The sequence below is a fragment of the Porcisia hertigi genome, chromosome 22, assembly GCF_017918235.1.
Source record: "Porcisia hertigi strain C119 chromosome 22, whole genome shotgun sequence".
Classification (NCBI taxonomy): domain Eukaryota; phylum Euglenozoa; class Kinetoplastea; order Trypanosomatida; family Trypanosomatidae; genus Porcisia; species Porcisia hertigi.
The window spans coordinates 12485-32322 of NC_090581.1; the positions used below are offsets into that span (position 1 = coordinate 12485).

At 54.8% G+C, this 19838-nt stretch overlaps 8 protein-coding genes across 8 annotated transcripts; all 8 read right to left on the minus strand.

Annotated features, from left to right (window-relative positions):
• Positions 1 to 3096: 3096 nt before the first annotated feature.
• Positions 3097 to 5025, minus strand: JKF63_04330 (uncharacterized protein; the record flags this gene model as incomplete). The annotated part of the gene is made up of 1 exon (XM_067900316.1): positions 3097 to 5025. One exon carries the CDS (start codon positions 5023 to 5025, stop codon positions 3097 to 3099), a length of 1929 nt encoding a protein of 642 aa, XP_067757145.1.
• Positions 5026 to 7457: 2432 nt separating this feature from the next.
• On the minus strand, positions 7458 to 7922 carry JKF63_04331 (uncharacterized protein; the record flags this gene model as incomplete). Its single annotated transcript, XM_067900317.1, has 1 exon — positions 7458 to 7922. One exon carries the CDS (start codon positions 7920 to 7922, stop codon positions 7458 to 7460), a length of 465 nt encoding a protein of 154 aa, XP_067757146.1.
• Positions 7923 to 8602: 680 nt separating this feature from the next.
• Positions 8603 to 9169, minus strand: JKF63_04332 (uncharacterized protein; the record flags this gene model as incomplete). Its single annotated transcript, XM_067900318.1, has 1 exon — positions 8603 to 9169. One exon carries the CDS (start codon positions 9167 to 9169, stop codon positions 8603 to 8605), a length of 567 nt encoding a protein of 188 aa, XP_067757147.1.
• Positions 9170 to 9524: 355 nt separating this feature from the next.
• JKF63_04333 (uncharacterized protein) lies at positions 9525 to 9815 on the minus strand (the record flags this gene model as incomplete). Its single annotated transcript, XM_067900319.1, has 1 exon — positions 9525 to 9815. One exon carries the CDS (start codon positions 9813 to 9815, stop codon positions 9525 to 9527), a length of 291 nt encoding a protein of 96 aa, XP_067757148.1.
• Positions 9816 to 10348: 533 nt separating this feature from the next.
• JKF63_04334 (uncharacterized protein) lies at positions 10349 to 11212 on the minus strand (the record flags this gene model as incomplete). The annotated part of the gene is made up of 1 exon (XM_067900320.1): positions 10349 to 11212. The coding sequence occupies one exon, from the start codon at positions 11210 to 11212 to the stop codon at positions 10349 to 10351; it is 864 nt and encodes a 287-aa protein (XP_067757149.1).
• Positions 11213 to 11813: 601 nt separating this feature from the next.
• On the minus strand, positions 11814 to 13472 carry JKF63_04335 (uncharacterized protein; the record flags this gene model as incomplete). The annotated part of the gene is made up of 1 exon (XM_067900321.1): positions 11814 to 13472. The coding sequence occupies one exon, from the start codon at positions 13470 to 13472 to the stop codon at positions 11814 to 11816; it is 1659 nt and encodes a 552-aa protein (XP_067757150.1).
• A 1899-nt stretch (positions 13473 to 15371) lies between these two features.
• On the minus strand, positions 15372 to 17690 carry JKF63_04336 (uncharacterized protein; the record flags this gene model as incomplete). Its single annotated transcript, XM_067900322.1, has 1 exon — positions 15372 to 17690. The coding sequence occupies one exon, from the start codon at positions 17688 to 17690 to the stop codon at positions 15372 to 15374; it is 2319 nt and encodes a 772-aa protein (XP_067757151.1).
• Positions 17691 to 18631: 941 nt separating this feature from the next.
• JKF63_04337 (uncharacterized protein) lies at positions 18632 to 19501 on the minus strand (the record flags this gene model as incomplete). Its single annotated transcript, XM_067900323.1, has 1 exon — positions 18632 to 19501. One exon carries the CDS (start codon positions 19499 to 19501, stop codon positions 18632 to 18634), a length of 870 nt encoding a protein of 289 aa, XP_067757152.1.
• Between the last annotated feature and the right edge of the window lie 337 nt (positions 19502 to 19838).

Consider the following 19838-nt stretch of genomic DNA (forward strand, 5'->3'; position numbering starts at 1 on the left):
TGCCGAACTTAAAGCCCATTTCAATCCATCCAGAAAATCATGTACCATTCGATTGCCTCCGTCGAAAAGACTTCGCCGAGTAAACCCTATCACCCTAACCCTAGCCCCCATCGCCTGTGGGCCCTACGGGGATAAAGGGGCCAGCGGTCACTGGAACGCCCGCCTGGCGGTCAGCCATCGATGGGTGGCCGCGGCCACCGAGACGTCGGAAAGCCTCGATGCAGCCGTGGGACCTGTTGGGAAACGTGTTCGGGGGGGGGGGGGCCGATAGGCGTGAGAGGCAAAAATGAAATATTGAAGTGCGCTTGGGGAGACCCGCAGCCCCGCCATCGGCGGTTCACTGAGCACGGCTACAACGCGAAAGGCGCTGGGTGCGTCAATCCACTATGACTGCGAATTGAGAGCAGTATGTTCTGAAACGCTTCCAGCACGCCGTGGCTGCATTCACCCTCGCCGAGTACTGTCCATGCATGGCAGAGCCATGACACGCTTGTCAAACCGATGCATTGAAGTTCCCACCGCCCACTCAGCGCTACCAGGCTTCGCTAATAGCTGAACGTGTGGGGGACGGGGAAAGCCCAATTATCCCATGAGGTCTTCACACCAATAAATCAAGCAGTGCCTACTATCGCAGAGGAACGACTCCTTCCCCTGGTTTGATGTTTTGGGCGGCCACACTTGATGCATTCGTCTATCCCAGAGCCACAGAGTCTGGGGCCAAATGACAGGGATACCCATGAACTCGCCAGGGAGATGAAAAGCGCCTAGCGAACTGCACAGCCGGCAGTTTGGCACGTTTCCGACCCTGTCCGTGGACTCGTGATCGTGCAAAGCCGTCTACTGATATTCATGATTGGGTCCTTATGGATGTAGCTGGGGCCTAGAGTTCGGGCAAGTCGCTCCTGAGCGCTCGAGACCCCGCGGAAAGAAGTCAAGAGCACGTTGTGCTTTCACCGACAGGGCTTAACACAATGTAGCTGTAAAAAAACGCGGGAGAGTATAGGCACTAGCACCAGTGATGCTGAGCCATCACCGCAGGATTCGAATCGCAGATGCACCGTCCATGACTGCCGCTGCGCGTGTGAATGAATAGGACGTCAAAGCGCCAGATGTGTGCGTGCGCGCGCGCGCGTGTGTGTGTGTAGTAAGAAAGGACACCTTCACCAACGAAGCGTTACCCTGACATACAGAGCTGCAAGGAGACGTGCCACACAGAGACTACGAGATAACAAGACAAAAAAAAAAGGCGATGTCGATGCAATGGTAAATGACGTAGGTCTTCTGGGTACGCGCAGTAATGTCACGTCTTGATCAGAAAGGTGACTGTAGGCGAAGGTCTGTGCAGGTGCAGCACAACCTCTTTCCGCGCCGCAGCCGTTGAACTTGATCCGTTTTCCGAGTGCACAGATCCACAAGACGGCCCCGTCGGGATAGTTTGCTTTTCCATTACGTCGTTTCTCAAGTGGAACATCACAAAAAGAAGAGGAACATGGGCTGTTAGTCAGCGGGGAACAGTGGGAACAGGAAACGTCACGGACTTCTTTTTATAAAGAAACCCATAAAAAAAAACACACGAGCTCAACATAGACACACTGGCTAGCATCTTGTCGTTAAGTGCGATAGAAATGGGGGGGGGGAGGCTTTTAAGTGATGTTGCATACCCCCTTTTGGCGATTCCATTGCCTTACTGCGCAGCGCGGACTCCGCAACAAATAGCAAAAAAAAGTTTACCGGCAACTGCTCTTTTTCCCCCAACAAGCGTGAAGACCATACAGTGGGACACAGCTAGGAGAAAGTTAAAGGTCTTACATGCAGACTAAAATAATGGACACCGCGACCCAACAGTATATGCCCACGGTGGTCTCACCTAATTTCCGTTTTTGAAAAAAAAAATCCCATCGATTCCGAAGGAGGTTTCGATGGCAAGTGCCAACATTGTTACCGTTAGGCTGCGGCATCAAAAACCACCGTTTACCACAAGCCAACGGCAGTAACACAGTTGGGCGGAGTAGGGGGGGGGGGACCGAACTCGCATCACTCTGCCAAATAAAATAAAAAATGAAACAAGAAGGGGAAACAAAAAAAAACAAGCACACTACAGAATTTCTTTTTCCTTGGGAAAAGTTGCGCAGCTCACCAGACTATCTTGCAATATTCGAAGCTGCTACCTGCAAGTGAGCCTCTCCTTTGCAGTTCCTGGGACTGAGAGAAAAAGAAACAGAAAAATAAGTCCCGCTCACCAGCTACAATGGGGACTCTGAAATGAATGCGACCGGCCCTGTTTTGAGTCCCACAAGGCTACACCAACCGAATGGCCACCACCTCAGCACATCTCATGGACATGGGGCCAGCCGGGGAAAAAAAAAAACAAAAAAAAAAGAGTATCCCAAATTCTTAATACATATATTAAAAAGCCATCGTTTATAAAAAGACACACAAGCGCGGTTAAAAGTCATGTGCTGACAAAATAACGACGTGGAGGTCTCACAAAGTTTACCACTCGCTAAACGCCAGGCAACGGCATCCCATGCGCATCACATTATCACCGGAGAAATACTTGCGAAAAAAAAAATGGAATATCGACCCAGGTGGCAGGAGCAGCGGCACGCATGGGTGCGCTCCTGCCAAAGCCGAAATCCCCACTCGCTTTATTCCGCAATGTATAGCAACATGGTGAGAACAATTGCATCCGTTAGAAAAATATTTTTTCGCCAATCCCTTTCCAGAGCTGTTCACTTTTCAAACACGCAGTTTATTGGAAAATTGGTGACACATTTGAAACAAAAAAAACGCTATATCTCATATACCGAAGTGAGGGGGGGGGGATGGGAAGAGAGGGAGGGGGAATACTACAGTGTCTCTGAATTTGGGGGGAGGGGATCATAGACAACGCACTAATACCACTGGGCGTAACACAATCACAGCCATGACACCTCACAACGCGAGGAGTCGCGCTCAGAGAAGGGAAACCCACCGCACACAATGAAGGTTATAGGTGGTCTTTACACCGCGACACTTCGTTCACCATCACCTTGTTTCAGATCCACTGTATGCTCAACGGATACTCTTTCCTACTATACCTCCGACGGCGGCCTGCTAGCATTTATGGCCGCCTTTCACCACTGTGTTGGTTAAGATCAGGTCGATAACTGTCCCAATCGTAATACCGATGGTCGCGTACAGGGCGCCAATGTTCATTCCAGCCTCGCGGCGCCCGGTCCACACGTCGTTGAGATTGCGGTGAATAGCGGTTATCTCATCGAGCTCCTCCTTGGTTAGGTCCATTCCCTTGAGATGACCATGCAGTGAATCGCTGAGGTCTCGGCTTTTCGGGCGAGTAGGCTCCTTCTTCCCGCTGTAACTGGGATTTGACTGTTCGTGGAAACGCTCGGCGCCCGCGTCGCAACTGTGTCCTTCGGTGCGGGAATGGCCTTCAGCATCCTCCAAATTGCTCACGTCGTGGCCTTTACTTTCGAGGTATGCGCACACGGTCTGGCGCTCCTCACGCTCTCGCATCTTGGTGCTCCGCTTCAGGATCAGATAAAAAACGTTCACATAGGAGGCGCCGCCCATCAGCCCGATAAAGAACATCCAACCAAACAAAAGAAAGGACATGCCAACCTGTCGATCCCTTGTGTGCCCTTTGATGTAAAGCACATTGGCCTGAATGATCCAGCCCAGGGCGTTGATGACCTGGATAATCGAAATAACGCCCACGTACGGGATTTTGACGATCAGCAACGAGCTGCGCGAGATGAGCACACCGAGCTGGTAGCAGAACTGGCATACAACGTAGGATTTTCGCAACCAAAAGTTGTTGTTCCACCCCTCTTCGCAATAAAAGCTGAAGTCCGCCATAAGCTGTGCAGCGTACTCTGCAACGTACACAACGGCGAGGTTAAAGAAAAACCACAGCATTGCCTTGTGCATGAGGACCAGATCTGGGCCGTTACGACGCCACCAGCGACACACCCCGTTGTTTCGCGAGAACAGCCCGCAGCAGCGTGGGTGGTACGAGTCATCCTCCGGCTCCACTTCCTCCGCGTCCAGCTCGGGCATTGGTATCACGGGCGAGCGGCGCCACGATACGCCGAGCAAGTTCATGATCATCTTGATCTCGTAGTCGTCCGTCACGCTGACAACATCGTCGCGAGCTAGTGTTTTCTCGCGAAGCATGGAGATTTTCTCCTCATCGTCGCCGTCAAGAAAGTGAATAACGATGTCCTTTTTCTTACCGCTCGCGAGCGTCGCAACAAGCACTTTATGCGGGGATACCATGCCTACTGTGAAACACAGCCAGTAGACAATGCACAAAGGAAGGGTCGCCAGGAAAGTTTCCTGGTCTGTCAGATTGGCGCTGCTGAGACCCAGTAAGATCAGCGCCGCGGCGACGCCGGAGATTCCAGTGCCGCTGCTCCACGCCCCGACAATGGAGTTTGGGTAGCGTTGCAAGAAGGTGAGCACGACGCACTCGCCGTAATTTGAAGCCGTGCCAAGGAAGACAACGCCGATGAGCATCACCGTGAAAGACAACTCGTTGTGATGATTTCCCAGCTGGGACGCGAAGCTGACAAGAAGGATACCCAAAACAGAAGCGACAGTCATCGCTGTGATGCGCACGTTGTAGGACACACGCGTCGCAATGCACATGTTCACGATCCGTGCGAAGATACCAAAAACGACGTTCGCCATGACGATGAGGGGCATGAGGTTCTTCAGGCCGTAAAACTTAGCAAGGTCGGAGGCAGCAGAGTTGATGAGGCAGTAATGAAAGTTGTTGATGAATCCCACCATCCACAGGAAAAAGCTGTTGCGGACAACGGTGCTTTTGAAGAGGCGATCGAGAGTCTTGAGGTCACGGATGTAACGCTCACCCTCCTCGCCGTTGGCTGCTGGAGTCTGTTCCAATAGGCCGCCCACCACCGCGGCTTTCTCCTCCCGCTTCGTGGTGCTGCCCTCGAGGGTGGTGGAGCCCATCTCGACCTCCGCTAGCCCTGGCCCGGACTTCTTGTCAACGTCAGCCATTGATAACGTCCAAGGCGGGGGACGAAAAGAGGCGAAGAAAGGACGTTGCTGAGCACAGAGGGCGGTTTGTTGTGCGTCGTGGATGCGATACGAGCTCTCGTACACGAACAAAGTGCCAGTTGTGTGGATGCTTGGTTCAATTTGAGAGAGCGAGTGGGGAAAGGGGTCGAGAGATTTAATCTGAAGAGAGAAAAAGGAGGTTGGGGGAAGGTGAAGGTGGAAAAGGGTGAATGGCGGCTTTGCGAGGAGAAGCTTTTGTTCAAATGAGTGCAGTGCGTATCCGCAGGGGAGACGCGAGAATTTCCATGACTCAGTCGGACCCTCGCAGACAAGTAGAGTGGTACACCCCACCCATCCCACCCGCGGCGATGTTCGCACCAGGGATGCCCAACGCTTCGGAGTCATCCACCTTGTGTGGAGCCCTTGGCACCGGAGCAGCTACCACAGGTATTAGCCAACTGCTTCCGCACAGCGACACCAGAAGAGAAGGCAGCGCTGGGAATGTTAAAGGGCCACTGCCACACGCGTTAGGCACGACAAAGCGCGGACATCCAAGCAACAACAACAACAAAAGAAAATGCTTGCTGTTTCTGCGTTGGCGTAAAGGTCCCCAAAGAGGGGGGGGGGGATTAGCCTAAACGATGAAGAGTGCAGGCAATAGAGGAGGGCCAGACGCAGTTTGACACGGGACCTCGTGTGGATCGAAGAACTCATGAAGAGTATAATTAATTAGCAGCGATTTCGGGTTAAGCGGCAGTGCAGCGTGGAGAGTTGCATAGAGGGGGGGGGGCGACGGGCAAAAACAAAAATACTCCCCATCCGTCTCAAAAGGAGCGGGAGCCCTTGCACGCCAGGGGGGATACTCACCCGGAGCCCAATAGAAAGCACACACAAGACCACTACAGTTTCGTACACCCCCTTAGACGTGTGGACGACTACCGCGGTGCCCACTGCGCAGTCGATGTCTCCGTTGAATGTGCTAACTTGACCCACACCTCTGTGACCAAGATATCTGGGGAAAGATTGCGGGGAAGCACGAGGAGAATGCTCACCGGAAAAAAAATTCCATTTTTCATGGGTATGCCACCTAGCCACAGGAGACGCAGCTGCGCAAATTAAACGCCCTCAGTGCACTTGCTGGGAATGGCTCTTTGGTTGTTGTTATTCTTTTTTTTCTTGCGCATGGAAAGGAGTACAGGACAGAGCTCCACTGAAACCGTCTCCTCTCGTGGATCGAAGTCGACCTCTTCAAGCCCAACTACACTTCCAGCCACAGAGAGAGACGCTGGGGGGGATTGTGTTGCACAAAGAACCTTTACCCTTGATATCAAAATGGCCTTTGCCGCCAGCAGAACGAGGAGGTGGAAAGGGGAGGGGGGGGGGAGGGGGCTGCTGCGGGCCCCGTGGAGACGCGAAACGGCCTTCATTCATGTCGACAACGGTTAACCCACTCGCGAAATCTCCCCCCGTGGAGCGGAGGACGAGGGAAACGGAGAAGCCCGGAACGGATGGCTTCTTGCAGCCAGGCTCACGTAGAGATACGGACTGCAGCATAAGAACCCGCAAGTGAGGGGCCTCCCAAACCAAGCAGGGGATTTTTCCATGTTTTCCAAACATTACTGTGACACAAACAAGTCGAATACAAAACAAAACGACCTTCAGCTACACAGTCGCTCCCTCTCTGTTGCCACTGCTAAAGACCGTCTCACGGAGAAGGGCTTACAAAAAAAAAAAGCCCCCGCTCGACCCCTCACGCTGTGCGTTGCGGTCAGTATTGAACAACTATTACAACAGCTTGTTGTCGTGATGATTGCGGGTCCCCCCTTCAAGGAGCTGCTACAGGGAAACGGTAGCTAAAGGTCTGTCGAAACGGACAGAATGGTTGCACTACAAGCGGAATGATCATACACACAAAAAAAAACGGCCTAGCCAGCCCCCCCCCTCACGCCCCGGACCGCTCACTTCCTCTTTTCGCCCTGAGAACATACGTACCCTTCCTTCACCTCGGGCTACTTTAACCGGAGCGTGTGGACTGGCGAGTCTTTTTATTAAAGTTTGCAAGACTCCACGATGTAGTTGGGGATTAAAAAAAGAGAGAGGTGGCTAGAGGCTGGACAGTTTTCGTCGTGTTTCTCCCCTCCCCTCCTCGGCAGTCCACTGATTGAACGAGTCTGCCTGCCTTGATTTGTCAGCGACTGGTCTCTCTTTCGCTCACCGGCTGAGTTGCTTGGATGTGGGGCACCGAGCAAGCCGTGCTCGACAGCGCGTGCCCAGAGACATGGGCGAATGGCGAGCCCGCATGCGCCAATACGACGCGTTCATAGAAAGTCGATGCTGGGGCAGCAGTGCGTTGTGCCTGAACACCATGCTTCTTTTTTTTTTTTTTGGGGGGGGGGGTGCGAAGCAGAAAGGGGGATCAGCACCGTGCTATTTCACAGACGATGTGCCATCAGTAGCATCTCCTCAGTGCAGGGCAGCATGCGGCCTGTTGCAAGTCTGCGCGTCACAGGATCACAAAAGGCCCCCGGCGCCACGCCCGCTACGGGAAGGTCGCGTTGTGTCGGTGGCATCAGCAGATCCTCATTCATACCCACATACTCCATAGGGCACTCACATCCGACCGCCAGACCGCGCTTGCGTGTCGGCTTACTAACGTAGTGTTCATAGAAGGATGTGGGCCCGTTGGAGACACGATCGACGCACGCCTGTGTCTCGCTGTCATACTGCGCTTCATTGATGGGTTGCATGAGAAAGTCGCTGTCTAGCGTCGTGCACACGCGGTTGTACTCCAGAAAGTTCGCCGCGGTCGGCGGATTTTGTACATTGATAGTGACGCCGACCTCCTTACAGTCGAGAACAACCACCGTGGGTGTAGAACAGGGCTCTATTTGGGCCATCGTCTCGTTTGCACAAAGCCACGCTACACCACAGTAGGGAAAGCAGCCCCGTTTAGGATCTGGAGAACGGCACGTGTGCGATCAGAACAAAAAGGGGAAGCGACCAGGATTATAGAAAAGGGGAATGAGCAATCCCCACGTGAACCGCCACCCTGACCAGGTGGCTGGCGACGCGACCGCTGCCAATAAAGTAGGCTAGAGCGAAAATGTAATTCTTACGACACGACGGCTGGCGAAACAAACGTGGCGGTGAGAGTAAACAGAGAAGGACCGGCGAGTAGAGGGGAGGAAGAAATCAAAGTGAGTGAGCAATGTAAAGCAATGCGAGGTGACACCCCGGGCGGCGACGGCGGCGGCCGGAGAAGGGGGAGGGGAGGGGAGGGGGGGAGCAGCAAGCTAGGCAAGTGGCTAAAAAGAAAAGTAGCGCTCAGCCAAGGGGTTTCTGCAAATCCAGCCAGCAGGAGAGGAATATGTAACATGGACGCCAAGCTCCTATGGAGCTGCAGCGCTACGTTTACCGTTTTCCATGGTGCACCTCAGGAGGGGTGTGACAAGTTTGCCTCCTGTGGCGGCCCGTGTCAAGGGGTGTAGGTAGTCTTTTTGGGTGCTCAAAGAAGAAAATCAAAAAAAAATCACATCACGATTCTTTATCTGTTCAGTAGACACGAGAGCACCCGGATTTAACGGCGGCGGCGGCGGATCATCGTCTTCTTCTTCTTCGCCTGGAAGATGATGCCGTCGTGGACCTTCTCGAACCACTTCATTGCCTCCTCCTTGGTGACATGGTGGGAGTGACCGACGCGGCTGCACTTGCGCTTGCGGTGCGCCACACGCTCGCCACGGCGGCCCAGGACGACGTAGAAGTCCATGCCGTAGATACCGGTCGAGGGGTCGTACTTGATGCCGAGATCGATGTGCTCGCTGATGCCGAAGCCGAAGGAGCCAGTATCGGAGAAGTTGTAGCTCTTCAGCTCGAACTCCTTCACCTTGAGGCCCTTCTCGAGCAGCTCCTCAGCCTTCTTGCCGCGGACGGTGCAGTGCACGGCGATCTTTTCGTTACGGCGGATGCCGAACGTGCGCACGGTCAGGCGAGCGCGGGAGAGCACCGGAGTCTGCTCGCACAGCTGCTCAAGCACCTTCGAGGCACGCGTCAGGCGATCACCACTCTCACCAACGCAAATGTTGATGCAGAGCTTCTTCACGACGATCTCCCGCATGGGGTTCGCAGCCTTGCTCTCGGCGACCATTTTTGTGGCGGTCTTCGGTCTGAGGAACTGTTGCAGACGGAGTTAAGATGTGAGCGCGGGTATGCGAGAAGAGAAAATAGAAAATGGGGAATAGGGAATAGGGAAGAGCGAGTACCAAAAACCGACAAGGAGCGATAAGATGTAAGCGGTGGAGGTGGGGAGCTATCCACGACGCACAAAAGTCATTTGATGGGGCTTCTCCCAAGAGCGTGTGGGAGGCGGCGGATGGGAAACTGTGACCATGTACTCACGGACGTTGAAGAGACAACTGAAATATATATATATATATATATATATATATATTCGTTTGGGTTTGCCGCAACGAGATATGTGCCTAAAGCACCGCTTCGAGATGCTAACGCGAGGGAACCACTGTGAACTCTACCACCGAAACAATCGGCGAAAAGGTCACTTTCTTCTCTCGCTTCTTTATAGACGCCCGTTCGGGGCGGCAGGGAACTGCACACCAATATTGTCCCGCGCACTGCTTCATGGCGTACGTGCAGAAACGCGGAAAGCTGCGCCCTTTCTGTCGCGCGTGGCGTTGGTGTCGATGGCTGCGGGGAACAGACGCTGATGGAGGCGCCATTGCCGCTGCTTCTAGAAGGTTTTCCCACAGCACCGACACGGGAGAACAACGAGACATTCTGGATCACCAAACCAGTTCATATCCTGATGCGCATAACACAAGGACACAGGAGCGGGTGAGGGGTGAGGAAGAGATGAGAATAGGCAGCGGGTAAAAGCAAAGGTGAGTCGAAGAGAAGCAGAGTAGAGGCAAGAAGTGTATACGACGGTGTATGCCGGCGAATTTGCCAGGTGTATGTAGGGACTCTCTCTGTTGACGACGAAAATGAAAGTAGCGGGATATTCAGACAAATGGCATTGCCGAGCCTACTGACCAGAACGCGTCATTAGCCAGTCGAAAAAAGGTGGGGTAATCTTCGAAGCGCTTTCTTTTTCTCCTCAGGTTTCTCACGCCGCCTGAGGTGCTCGCCTATGAATAGGCGCAAGCTGCGGCGTAGAGCGGCTGGTTTGGTAGGGTGATCACCAACCCACCCAGAGTCCAGCGAAGAACGGCGAAACAAATGCCAAGACGACGCGCGTACGCTCGCCCTGTAACGCTCCTTAATAAAAAAAAAAGCAACTCCTCAAGTTTTGAGTTTCACTGTTTTGCAGCTACCCCGCATCAGGCGGAACAAATCGAAAGCGGGATGCCCAGTATAGTTTGCTGGCGTACAAAGAAGGGTCCTCGGTGGGGTCAACGTAGGGGTACGTGAACTCGGTACCTCCCATCACGTCCCTTGTGGCCCGCATCACAACGCAAAAGGCATTGCCCTTTATGAGGTCATCCATGATGTTCAGACGACTATGGTGTCGCAGCAAGGAGCCTAGGCGGTGCGTTGATTCCATGTACACCGTCACGTTGGGTTCAACTATGCCATGGTTTATGAGATCCACAACCGGCACTAAAGACGGTCCACCAAAGACCTCTTCGCCGCCGGGCACGTCAACGCAGCGGCTGGCACACGCCTGGTGGGCTCGCTCAAGGTCGGCCATGGGTACGCGGATATGCCAGCGGCTCAAATCTTCCTGTATTTGCGCTACCAAAGCAGTGTTCAAGACATCGATGGTTTTTGCGTGGGCCATCAGCTTCGGCCCCAAGGAAGCCGCGAGGGAGGCATCGTCCCATTCGTCTAGTCGCATGTGACGCAAGTAGTCCTCGAGTGGGCTGCGCGGCTGCATGGCGAGTGCCGTGAACGCCGTGGTGAGTGCCGCCTCCTTTGAGTACGACACCTTAACCCCATTCTCCTCGAGTGTATAGGTGCTCAAAGCGGCAGCGAGCTGTTGGCCCCATGGAGATGCGAGGGCCACGATGGGTGAAATGCAGGCCAGGTACGGCACTACCGCGAGCACTTCGCCCTCCATGACGGTGTCTGCCGCTTTGCAAACCAGCCCGTGACAACCCTTTGCTGCCACGAACTGCTGCTCCACACATGGGGCCACCATGATATTGAGGCGAGAACTCACCTGTTTCCACATTCGCTTACTTTCAGCAAAGAAAAAAAAATGGACGGACGGAGAAAAGTCGAAAAGATGGAAAAAGTAGGAGAGAATATGCTGAATAGCCCTGTGAACGGAGTGCCCTGTTTCCTTTCGACCACACACAGCACACCCGCGGAATGTTGTAACAACAACGAGAGGAGAGGGATGGACAGCTGTGCAAAGGGCCTCTGCGGAGTTATACACCCACGGCTTGGTGGCGCGAGTGGACAAATGCACCGAAACACCACCAACCGATTTCATTGGAGGTCTGTGTGTGTGTGTATAGTGTGTGCGTGGGGGAAGTGGAGGGGGGGGGGGGGCCAAGCGGGCAACAAGGCAGTGCTGAGTTTAGGATCAAGAAATCTTTAACGAGGTACAGCTGGCAAAAGCTTCGCCTTCGCCTTCTTTTCCCTATTGCGCGCAACAAAGCAACGATACTGGACAAAGATGTCAAGTCCACGCAGCAGTGATACGGTGCCCGAGGGCGTCTGGCCACAGCCACTCTGTCAATCTTGGCAGGTCAGAAAATCAAACACGAACATAATACTCGGCACCACGCATGCACTCATGCCCTACAATTCAATCGTCTCCTCCTCCTCTACGGCCGAGGTTCTGTTTCGTTCCCTCGCGTAGAAAAAGCAGATCGCAGTTTTTCATTGCGTTCCCGCTGCCGTTGCTCGACCGATTCAAACTTCTTCAAGAGCAATTCTTTCGCCAGGTCGGAAGTAGGCACAGCACCCTCGTTCACCCTTCGATCACGAGCGTCAGCACGATCACTGCCGTCCAGCGTGGTCAGGCGATAGCGCTGCGCCATCTCGCGTTCCTTCTCACGGTGCATGCGCTCCAGCTCCCGCTCCTGTGCCATATGCGCGTTTGACAGCTGCTGCAGCCGCTCCATATAGCTTTCAGACAACTTCTCGCGCTCTGCAGCAGCTTGGTCTGACATGCGTTTGACCGCCGCGTCGTGGGCCGCTCGCAGCTCTGTTTCTCTTGTTTGAAGCCGTCTCTGCACGTCGACTTCTTGCTGTGCCTGGGCAGCACGTAGAGCCGACTCCCGCTCACGCAACTCACGCTCGCGGCGAGTGATGTCGTCAAGTAGCGTCTCCTCGCGTGCACGGAAGTGCTGCTCTATTGTCTCCATCTCCTCCCGTTGCTGTACTCGCATGTGCTCTTTGTCACGTTCTAGCTGTTCCTTTCGTTCGCGCAGCTCCGTCTCCATCATAGCACATCGATGACGCCCCATCTTCACCAGCTCGTCGTACTCGCCGCGCAGTCTTACCTGCGTTTCATTCCAGCTCTCTTTCAGCTGCTCCTCACGCTTTGCAACCGTTTCCAGCATGCGGGCCTGAAGTGACTCCACACGAGTGGCGAATTCATCTCGCGCGTCTGCTGCGCGCTTGTCGTAGACGGCTACCAGGTCATTTCGGTAGGACTCGAAGGTTGTGTACTGTTGCATGAGAGCTTCATTCTTCTCACGCTCACACGCAGCCACCGTCTGCCGCATTGAGCGAACGATCTCGTCAGCAAAGTCTACAGCCGCCTGCAATTCCTGAGTGTGAACCTCGTGCATTTTGCAGTCCTGCTGAAGCTTGTTACGCTCTGCAACACACTGCGCGTGAGCGAGCCTAATCTCCGCAAGTTGCACGTTCGTAGTCTGGAGCGCGTTTTCGAGAGCAACGAGGCGTTCTGCTTGGTGTGCAACGACCTCCTTCATACCCGCCTCGCTTTGCCGAAGCTGCGCACACTCGCGTGTCAGGTCGTCGAGGCGTTGCTGTTGCTGCGAGGAGAGCGCGCGATGGCTTTCTTGATAAGCAGCGATTTCTTTTTGTTGCGCGGCAGCGTCAGCGCGATGACGTGCAGAGCATTCACTCATCGCGCGATACGCTACCTCGCTAGCCTGTGCGAGACGCTGAAAGACGTCCCAGCGCTGCTCCATATTGGGCACTACTCCCGTTGGACTGTTCTCCTCGGCTTTCGAGGTCAATACCGGCGGTCCCATCCATGTAGGCATCTCCGGAGTTCGTGCGCCAGCACGCCCGTTTCTTTCGTTGGTTTCACACGTTGGAGAGGCTCGCCGCGGGTGGGGTGAGTGGGACGCGAGTACATTTGGCCCTTGCACGGGTGGGGTTGAACTTGCGTCTTTCTGAGTGTCGACCGGCTTCCACGGCACCGTTGCTGGTCGCCACACCTCCGCTTCGGGCGCGACCTGCGAGGTGTCCGTCTGGGGTCCCCGTTGAAACGCTGGCGGTGAAAACATATGATAGAGAAAAATGTCTGTGTGTGGGTATCTACAACACACCATGCGAGTGCAAACATGTACCTGTACCAGAGCCCCCAAATGTAGGCAAATGAAACTAGGCCGAAACAACACGTACCTGGGACAGCCGAGCGTAAAAAGCTCGCAAACGCATGTGTGCCTCTACACATGAGTATATAAACATATATAACGTGACAGGGTAGACAAATGAGGTACCATATGTGAATGTTGAGGTATTTGTGTAAGTCATCGGCGAATACGCAGAAAAGAGACGGGGATACCGATGCAGCTACTCCGTCTCACATGCACGCAATGTCGTGAAGGTAGTTTGTGTGTGTGGTGGGGGGGGGGGGGGATGCGGCGCGCATTCCCTGACGGTGGCCACCGCAGCACATTTCCTCCAAGGTGGGTCGGGTATGCGGACATCCACCCATAGCCTGTTTAACAACAACAAAAAAGCAGCGGTCTGTCGCCCTCCTTTAGGATCGTTTCTTTTCGCTGTACCCCCTTGCGAGGACAGTCTCCTTGTGCACCTGACGCGAGAGCCCTTGGCGTCCCTGTAGTCCTGGGAGGCGGAGAACGTCCTCGTACCCCCCCCGTCCCTTCACGTTCACTCAAAACTTCGCGAGAACGCAATCAGCATCAGACATAGATGCACTTTTTCCATTCGCAATTTTACTCTGCCACACAACCTTCTGTGAGCTGGGCGCCCCCTGCCCCCCCCCCCTCCTCGCACTGCCCCTTCAGCAAATCCGTCGCGCGGGTTTAAGACAACGGAGGTGGCGTGGTACTGCAATGGCGGACTTATTTACCAGAGAGCGACTTGGTTCTCCACCTCTGCGAAACTCCGCGTCACATCCGATCCAATGATGCCAGTCACAACAGCATACATCTACGAGGTGGCTTAGCGCCAACCCCCCTTCCCTGACCGCGAGCAAGGAGTGAAGCATTTGTAAAATATGTTCTAGTCACGTGTACAATATGCCGATCATCAGGATCATACATGCAGCCCTCCTGTCGCAGATCGCACCGACGCCGCGCCATCCACCAATGAACTATGGGCCTGACTAGCAGCTCCGCCATACAAACAGGTAAGGCAGGATGTTGAGCAATGCCACAAAGTGGGCACTGGATCTCAACCCCCCACCGCCCGATTCCAGGTCGAGGCGTGTGCCTCGTCATCACAGACGCAGAATCCATGCAGTAGACAAATATTTGCCCCCCCCCTTCGAGGATATGTGCACAAGTAAACACAGGAAGAGCAGGAAGCTTACAAAGAGAGCTGCCAGCGGCGGCACTTGCCGCACACACGGAGAAAAACATATATATATGTATATGTTCTCCATGGCGCAGCTCAGAGAGCAGGAGAGAACATCACCACTTGTGACACGCGAGACAACGACTACAGCGGTGCGGAAACGACCTCAAATAAAAATCAACATAACGCAAGGCAGCGCCAGACCCCAACGAAAAGCAAAACACAAACGTGCGCGGCGATTACCTTCACCACAGACAGGCGAGCAATGCACCCTCTTCCCACTCCCACTACATACAGTAGTAGCAACTGCAGGGCGCCTAGTGGATTATCTACACATTTTCGCTAGTAAATTAAGGTTAGAAAAATCAACAACATGGTGTGATTTTCTGGGAGAGCGAAAGGCTAAGAGCGCAAAGAAGAAAAAAAATGACAATAAACGGGCTGTCGCCAAGAAGACCACAGGTGGACTTCAAAGAAACTTAAAAAAAAACAGACGACAACTCCGAACTACAATGGTTGGGAATCTCCATCGCAGCTTTCCTCTCAACCGCGCTTTCCCTTGTCTTGCTTGGGCATCTGCGCTTCTCTCCCGGTACCCGTCGTCCCCTCCATCCCTCTAAAGTGCGTCCACGCCGAATGTTTTACGCGGTGGCGCGCGCAACGGTGAAGGTGCGCGGAGTGTTGCCCGCCTCCAGCTTCTTTATCGCCTCCTCCACACGTTTGTGGGCCGTGAAAGCGATAAGAAAAGACTGCATGCCGTCCTTGCCAAACTCTGGTGGCGCAATTACGAACCGCCCAGATAGGTCGCTCAAGAGCGTCGCTAGGCAGATTTCGGTCACCTCTTGGCCCGTGACAACGAGACACAACTTTTCCTTCATCGACGGCTTTGCCCGCTGCGTCAAAAACTTGAGTGGATCCATCTGGGCGTCGCGTACGGCGTCACTAAGAAGCACAGGTGGTGTAGCAGTTGTGCCAGTCTTTGTCAGCAGACAAGATCGATGCGGTTCTGCGTCGACACTGACGGAAAGCACGTGGAAGTACCTGGCAAGTGAGTGCACGAGTGCACGAGCTGCCGAGTTGGCTGGCGGAAGCGAAATGGCCGATTCTTTTCCTTCCACAAAGCTAATCAACTGGCGCTCTGCCCGCTGCACTGCGCTAGAGTCTTTTTGCGCGGCGTCCCACAGCGCAAGCGAGTAGATAAACTTCTCGTTCTTTGTCTTACTGAGCGTTGTGAGCACGTCGAGGCGACGGGTGAATAGACACTCGTCATCGCAGGGGACGACTACCGCAAACTTGTTTGGTCCGTCTGCCTTTCGCTTGCCGACCTTGCAGCACGGAAGACTGCGCGTCACGCGACCGCAGTTACAGGTGCACCTCAAGTACACCGCGCATGGCGGGCATGGCGCTGTGCCGTGGCACGGTGTGGCGCACCGGTGCAGGCACGAGTCGTGTACTCGATCGCACTTCTGGTGGCACGAGCCCGTCCCTTCGATGCAGGGCCCGGTGTGGCACACACGATCGCAAAAGTGTCCACAGGGCATCTCCATCTCACATTCCTCGCCACACACCACACTTGTTTCACCACACGGAAACATCAGTAACGTGTTGTGCCTCGAGCAGCGGCGTTGAACGAGTGCATTGCACGGAGGGCACGACCCAAAGTGACAGCTGTGGCCCACCTGGTGGCCGCACGAACGAGGAATACGACAGGGACGCCTGCACACAGGCGGTTGTGTGCCACAGGGCTGTGGGGGCCGAAGCACCTCCGCGCCGCAGTAGCAGCTGAGGGTCTCCGTCACGACATGCACACACGATGGACACTGCGTGGAAGCGTGGCAGAGCTCTTCACAGGTGTGCCCGCATGGGAGCGGACGGCCACAAACCTGGAAGCACATATGTGAGTTGGTTTGAGACTTGTTGCGGTCAGGACAGCAGACGACCCGGCACTTGTGTCGACCGCATAGCATCTTCGTTCCACACTCGTACGTACAGGTGAAATTCTGAGACTCTGCACACGACAGTCGCTTGCGCACTTTCCGACACCTGCACGATACATCCACGCGAACTTCGCACGGTGGGCAGGCGCCTGCGTGACACGTGAGCTGACACTGGTGCTGTCCACACAAAAGTGACTTGTTGCATACGCGACCGCAATGCGGTATGGGGTCAGTACATGCGTACCGTACAGTTTTGAGCTCCGACGCACCACAGGGACAGGTAACAACGGTGGTTGGATCTGTGGGGCACGGCGGGCACTCGCCGTCGTGGCAGAGTAACGTACAGCTGTGCTGGCCACACCGCAGCGTCTTACCGCACACAGTCCCGCACCCAAACGACTTCTTTTTTGTGCATGGGAAGGTCTCCGTCGTTTTACCACAGAAGCATATCAACGTTGTAGGCTCCGAGCAAGGCGGGCAGGGCCCAGCGTGGCAAGTGCGAAGACAATTGTGTGCCCCGCAAGATAAAGGTCGCCGACACAGATTTCTGCACGTTGTCACGGGGTCGGGCTGTCCGCATGGGTAGGTGTAGCTCGTTGCGCCGCACGGACAAGGCTTGGGTCCCACCATCAGCTGACATCGAGGGCAAGGTCCGGGGTGGCATTGTGCAGGGCACCGATGCGTGCAAAACGGTCTCGCGCGGCCACAGAGACGCCCGCAAGAGTGGGGTGTTACCAGCGGGTCGTACTCTGGCTTCGAGACTTTTCCACAGAAGCAGAGATCCGTCAGCGGTTTGGGTTGCACGTGGCGGCACTGCGGACACGAGAACACGACAGTATCGCGGTCCACTTGCGCCCATCGCCGAATGCAAGCGAAATGGTATATTTGGAAGCATTCTTTACACGACCAAACGGGCTGCTGCAGCCGTACCCGCTCCAAGCAGCTGGGGCACTCATATACCTCTCGCCGAAGCTCATCCGCGACGCGAACCGTGCGCTCATCCTCGACGCTGGTCTCGGCCATGGTGGAAATGGAGAGGACGGATGACGCTCTTTTGAGGGAAGGAGGGGGGGGTTGAAAGAAGAGGTGAAACCGAGACGGAAACGCAGCGACCGCCGCTGATCCGGAGCGGTCAATAAAGACAACAGAAAGCCGTCGAGAAAGAGGCGAGCGAGGCCTGCCCCGCACTGTTCGTTTACTGCCGTTCCGCTCAGTGCTGTGAACAGCACGGCACAGCAAGAGGCCTCCCCACGTTAGGCAAACGGCGCTACTTTTGACCTTCGTGGTCGAAACGTGTCGATCAGGTGAGAGCGGTGGTAGGGAGAAATGGAGGGGAGGTTATTATTATGGCGTGGTCAAGCTCCTCAGAATGTCCCTACTTCACTGGCGAAAGGTGCGATGCTTTGTGTTCCTCCGGGAGAGGTGGAAGAAGGGGGGGGGAGGAACCAACGAGGCGTGGCGGTGGAAGTCGAGGAAGGGGAGCAGGAGAGAGAGATAAGATGGTGGATGAGTGACGCTCGTGAGTGACAAAAAAAAAACGCTTCGTGTGGCACTCATTTGCATGGTAACGATCAGCGACAAAAAAAGCGCGCGTTGGGACGGTTTGTTCAATCGCTGATCACGTTCATTTGCTGGATGTGCGCCGGTCTGTGAGTACCTCGCGGAACGCAGGAGGAGAAAGGGGTGCCGCGGCCGGGGGAGAACAGCATGAAAAAAAAAACAGATACACACATGCACGGTCTCAGTGAGGGCGATATGGGCATCATGTACATCCTTCTCCCCACCCCGCCTCCACTCATCCACCCACCCACCCATCCAAGCACGTGCTAGAAGGTATGCGCAGCAAGAACACCAGTCAAGCCAAACCAAGGCACTACATAAGCAACAGCAGCCCCGAAGAGCGAGTACTGCTGGTGCGCAGCCGAACTGCGTCAGGTACGCGCATATTATCTCCGCATGGTCCCTCACTCTTTGCTTTCATCATCTTCCGCGTCGAGTCGTCGCTGCAGTGCCTGCATCATGCGACGCCTTCCCTCGGGAGCTGACGCCGTTTCGACAGAGAGAGTTGCTGCAAACTGGGCCACGGGCTGCCCTGCCGGCTTCGGGGGACGAGACGGCATCGCCGAAGAAGTTGTGGCAAATACGCGGTCACCTGACGCCGGGAGAAATGAATCGATCCGCTGCTGCGAAGACAGGAATGGTGTGCGAAAGAGGTGCTGTAACCGAGCTGCCTTCCTGTGGCCGAGCCCTGGAATGTCTTCCCACTCCGATGCTTCACTTAAAATCACATCAGCCATGCACGTCTTTCGGTTGGCGATGCGCACTACATCGTTGCGTGTCACCACCTGCGGTGTCTGTGTGAGGGCGTCAATGAGTACCGGCAGTGGCGCGTCACCAACACGGGGGCGCGGCGTCCCACTGTACTCTACGGACGTCACTGCCGACGTTGCAAGGCTCATCAAGTACTGTACCGCGTCATCTACCGACCATACGAGGATGAGCCCGCATTGTTGTGCGACACCGCACTCAAGGTTCAGCCACGACAACGTTTCCAAAGAAACCTCGGCGCCAGTGTCCATGCGAACCATAAGAATAACAGGTTGAGTCCCAGCTCTCTGACGCGCTGCTTGCATGCGCTGCACCAGCGATGCTTGAGCGTGCTGAACTTCGGCGTTATGCACGTCGCAGTAGAGCACCGACGACACACCGCTAGCGAAATCGCAGTGGTGCAGAGCCTCGCTGACTCCGACACGCACCCCGCGACGCTGTCGCAAGACTTGGGTTACCTCGTGGTGAAGCCATTGCTTACCCACCGTAATCACGTGAGTGCTCATGGACTCCGGCTGGGGATGTGGTTCCGAAGGTGGCCGATCACTGCGATGGAGAAGACAGCGGGACGCAAAACAATAGAAAAGCTCGGGCAATGGACCCTCTCATACACGTGCCGGAACTGTAGCGCTCTTGCACTGCATGTCACAGTCTTTTCTCCCTCTTTCCCTTTCCAACGCTGCGGGCACAAAAGAGATTGTGCGGTACACACACAGACAAAAAAATGCGATAAGAGTATTAAATAGCCAAATCACATGCGTAGATGGGGAAAGAGAACGAAATCGGTGCAGTGGAAAGAAATTGGAAGACATCAGCGCTCGGGGGCTCCTTATCTGCAGGTGA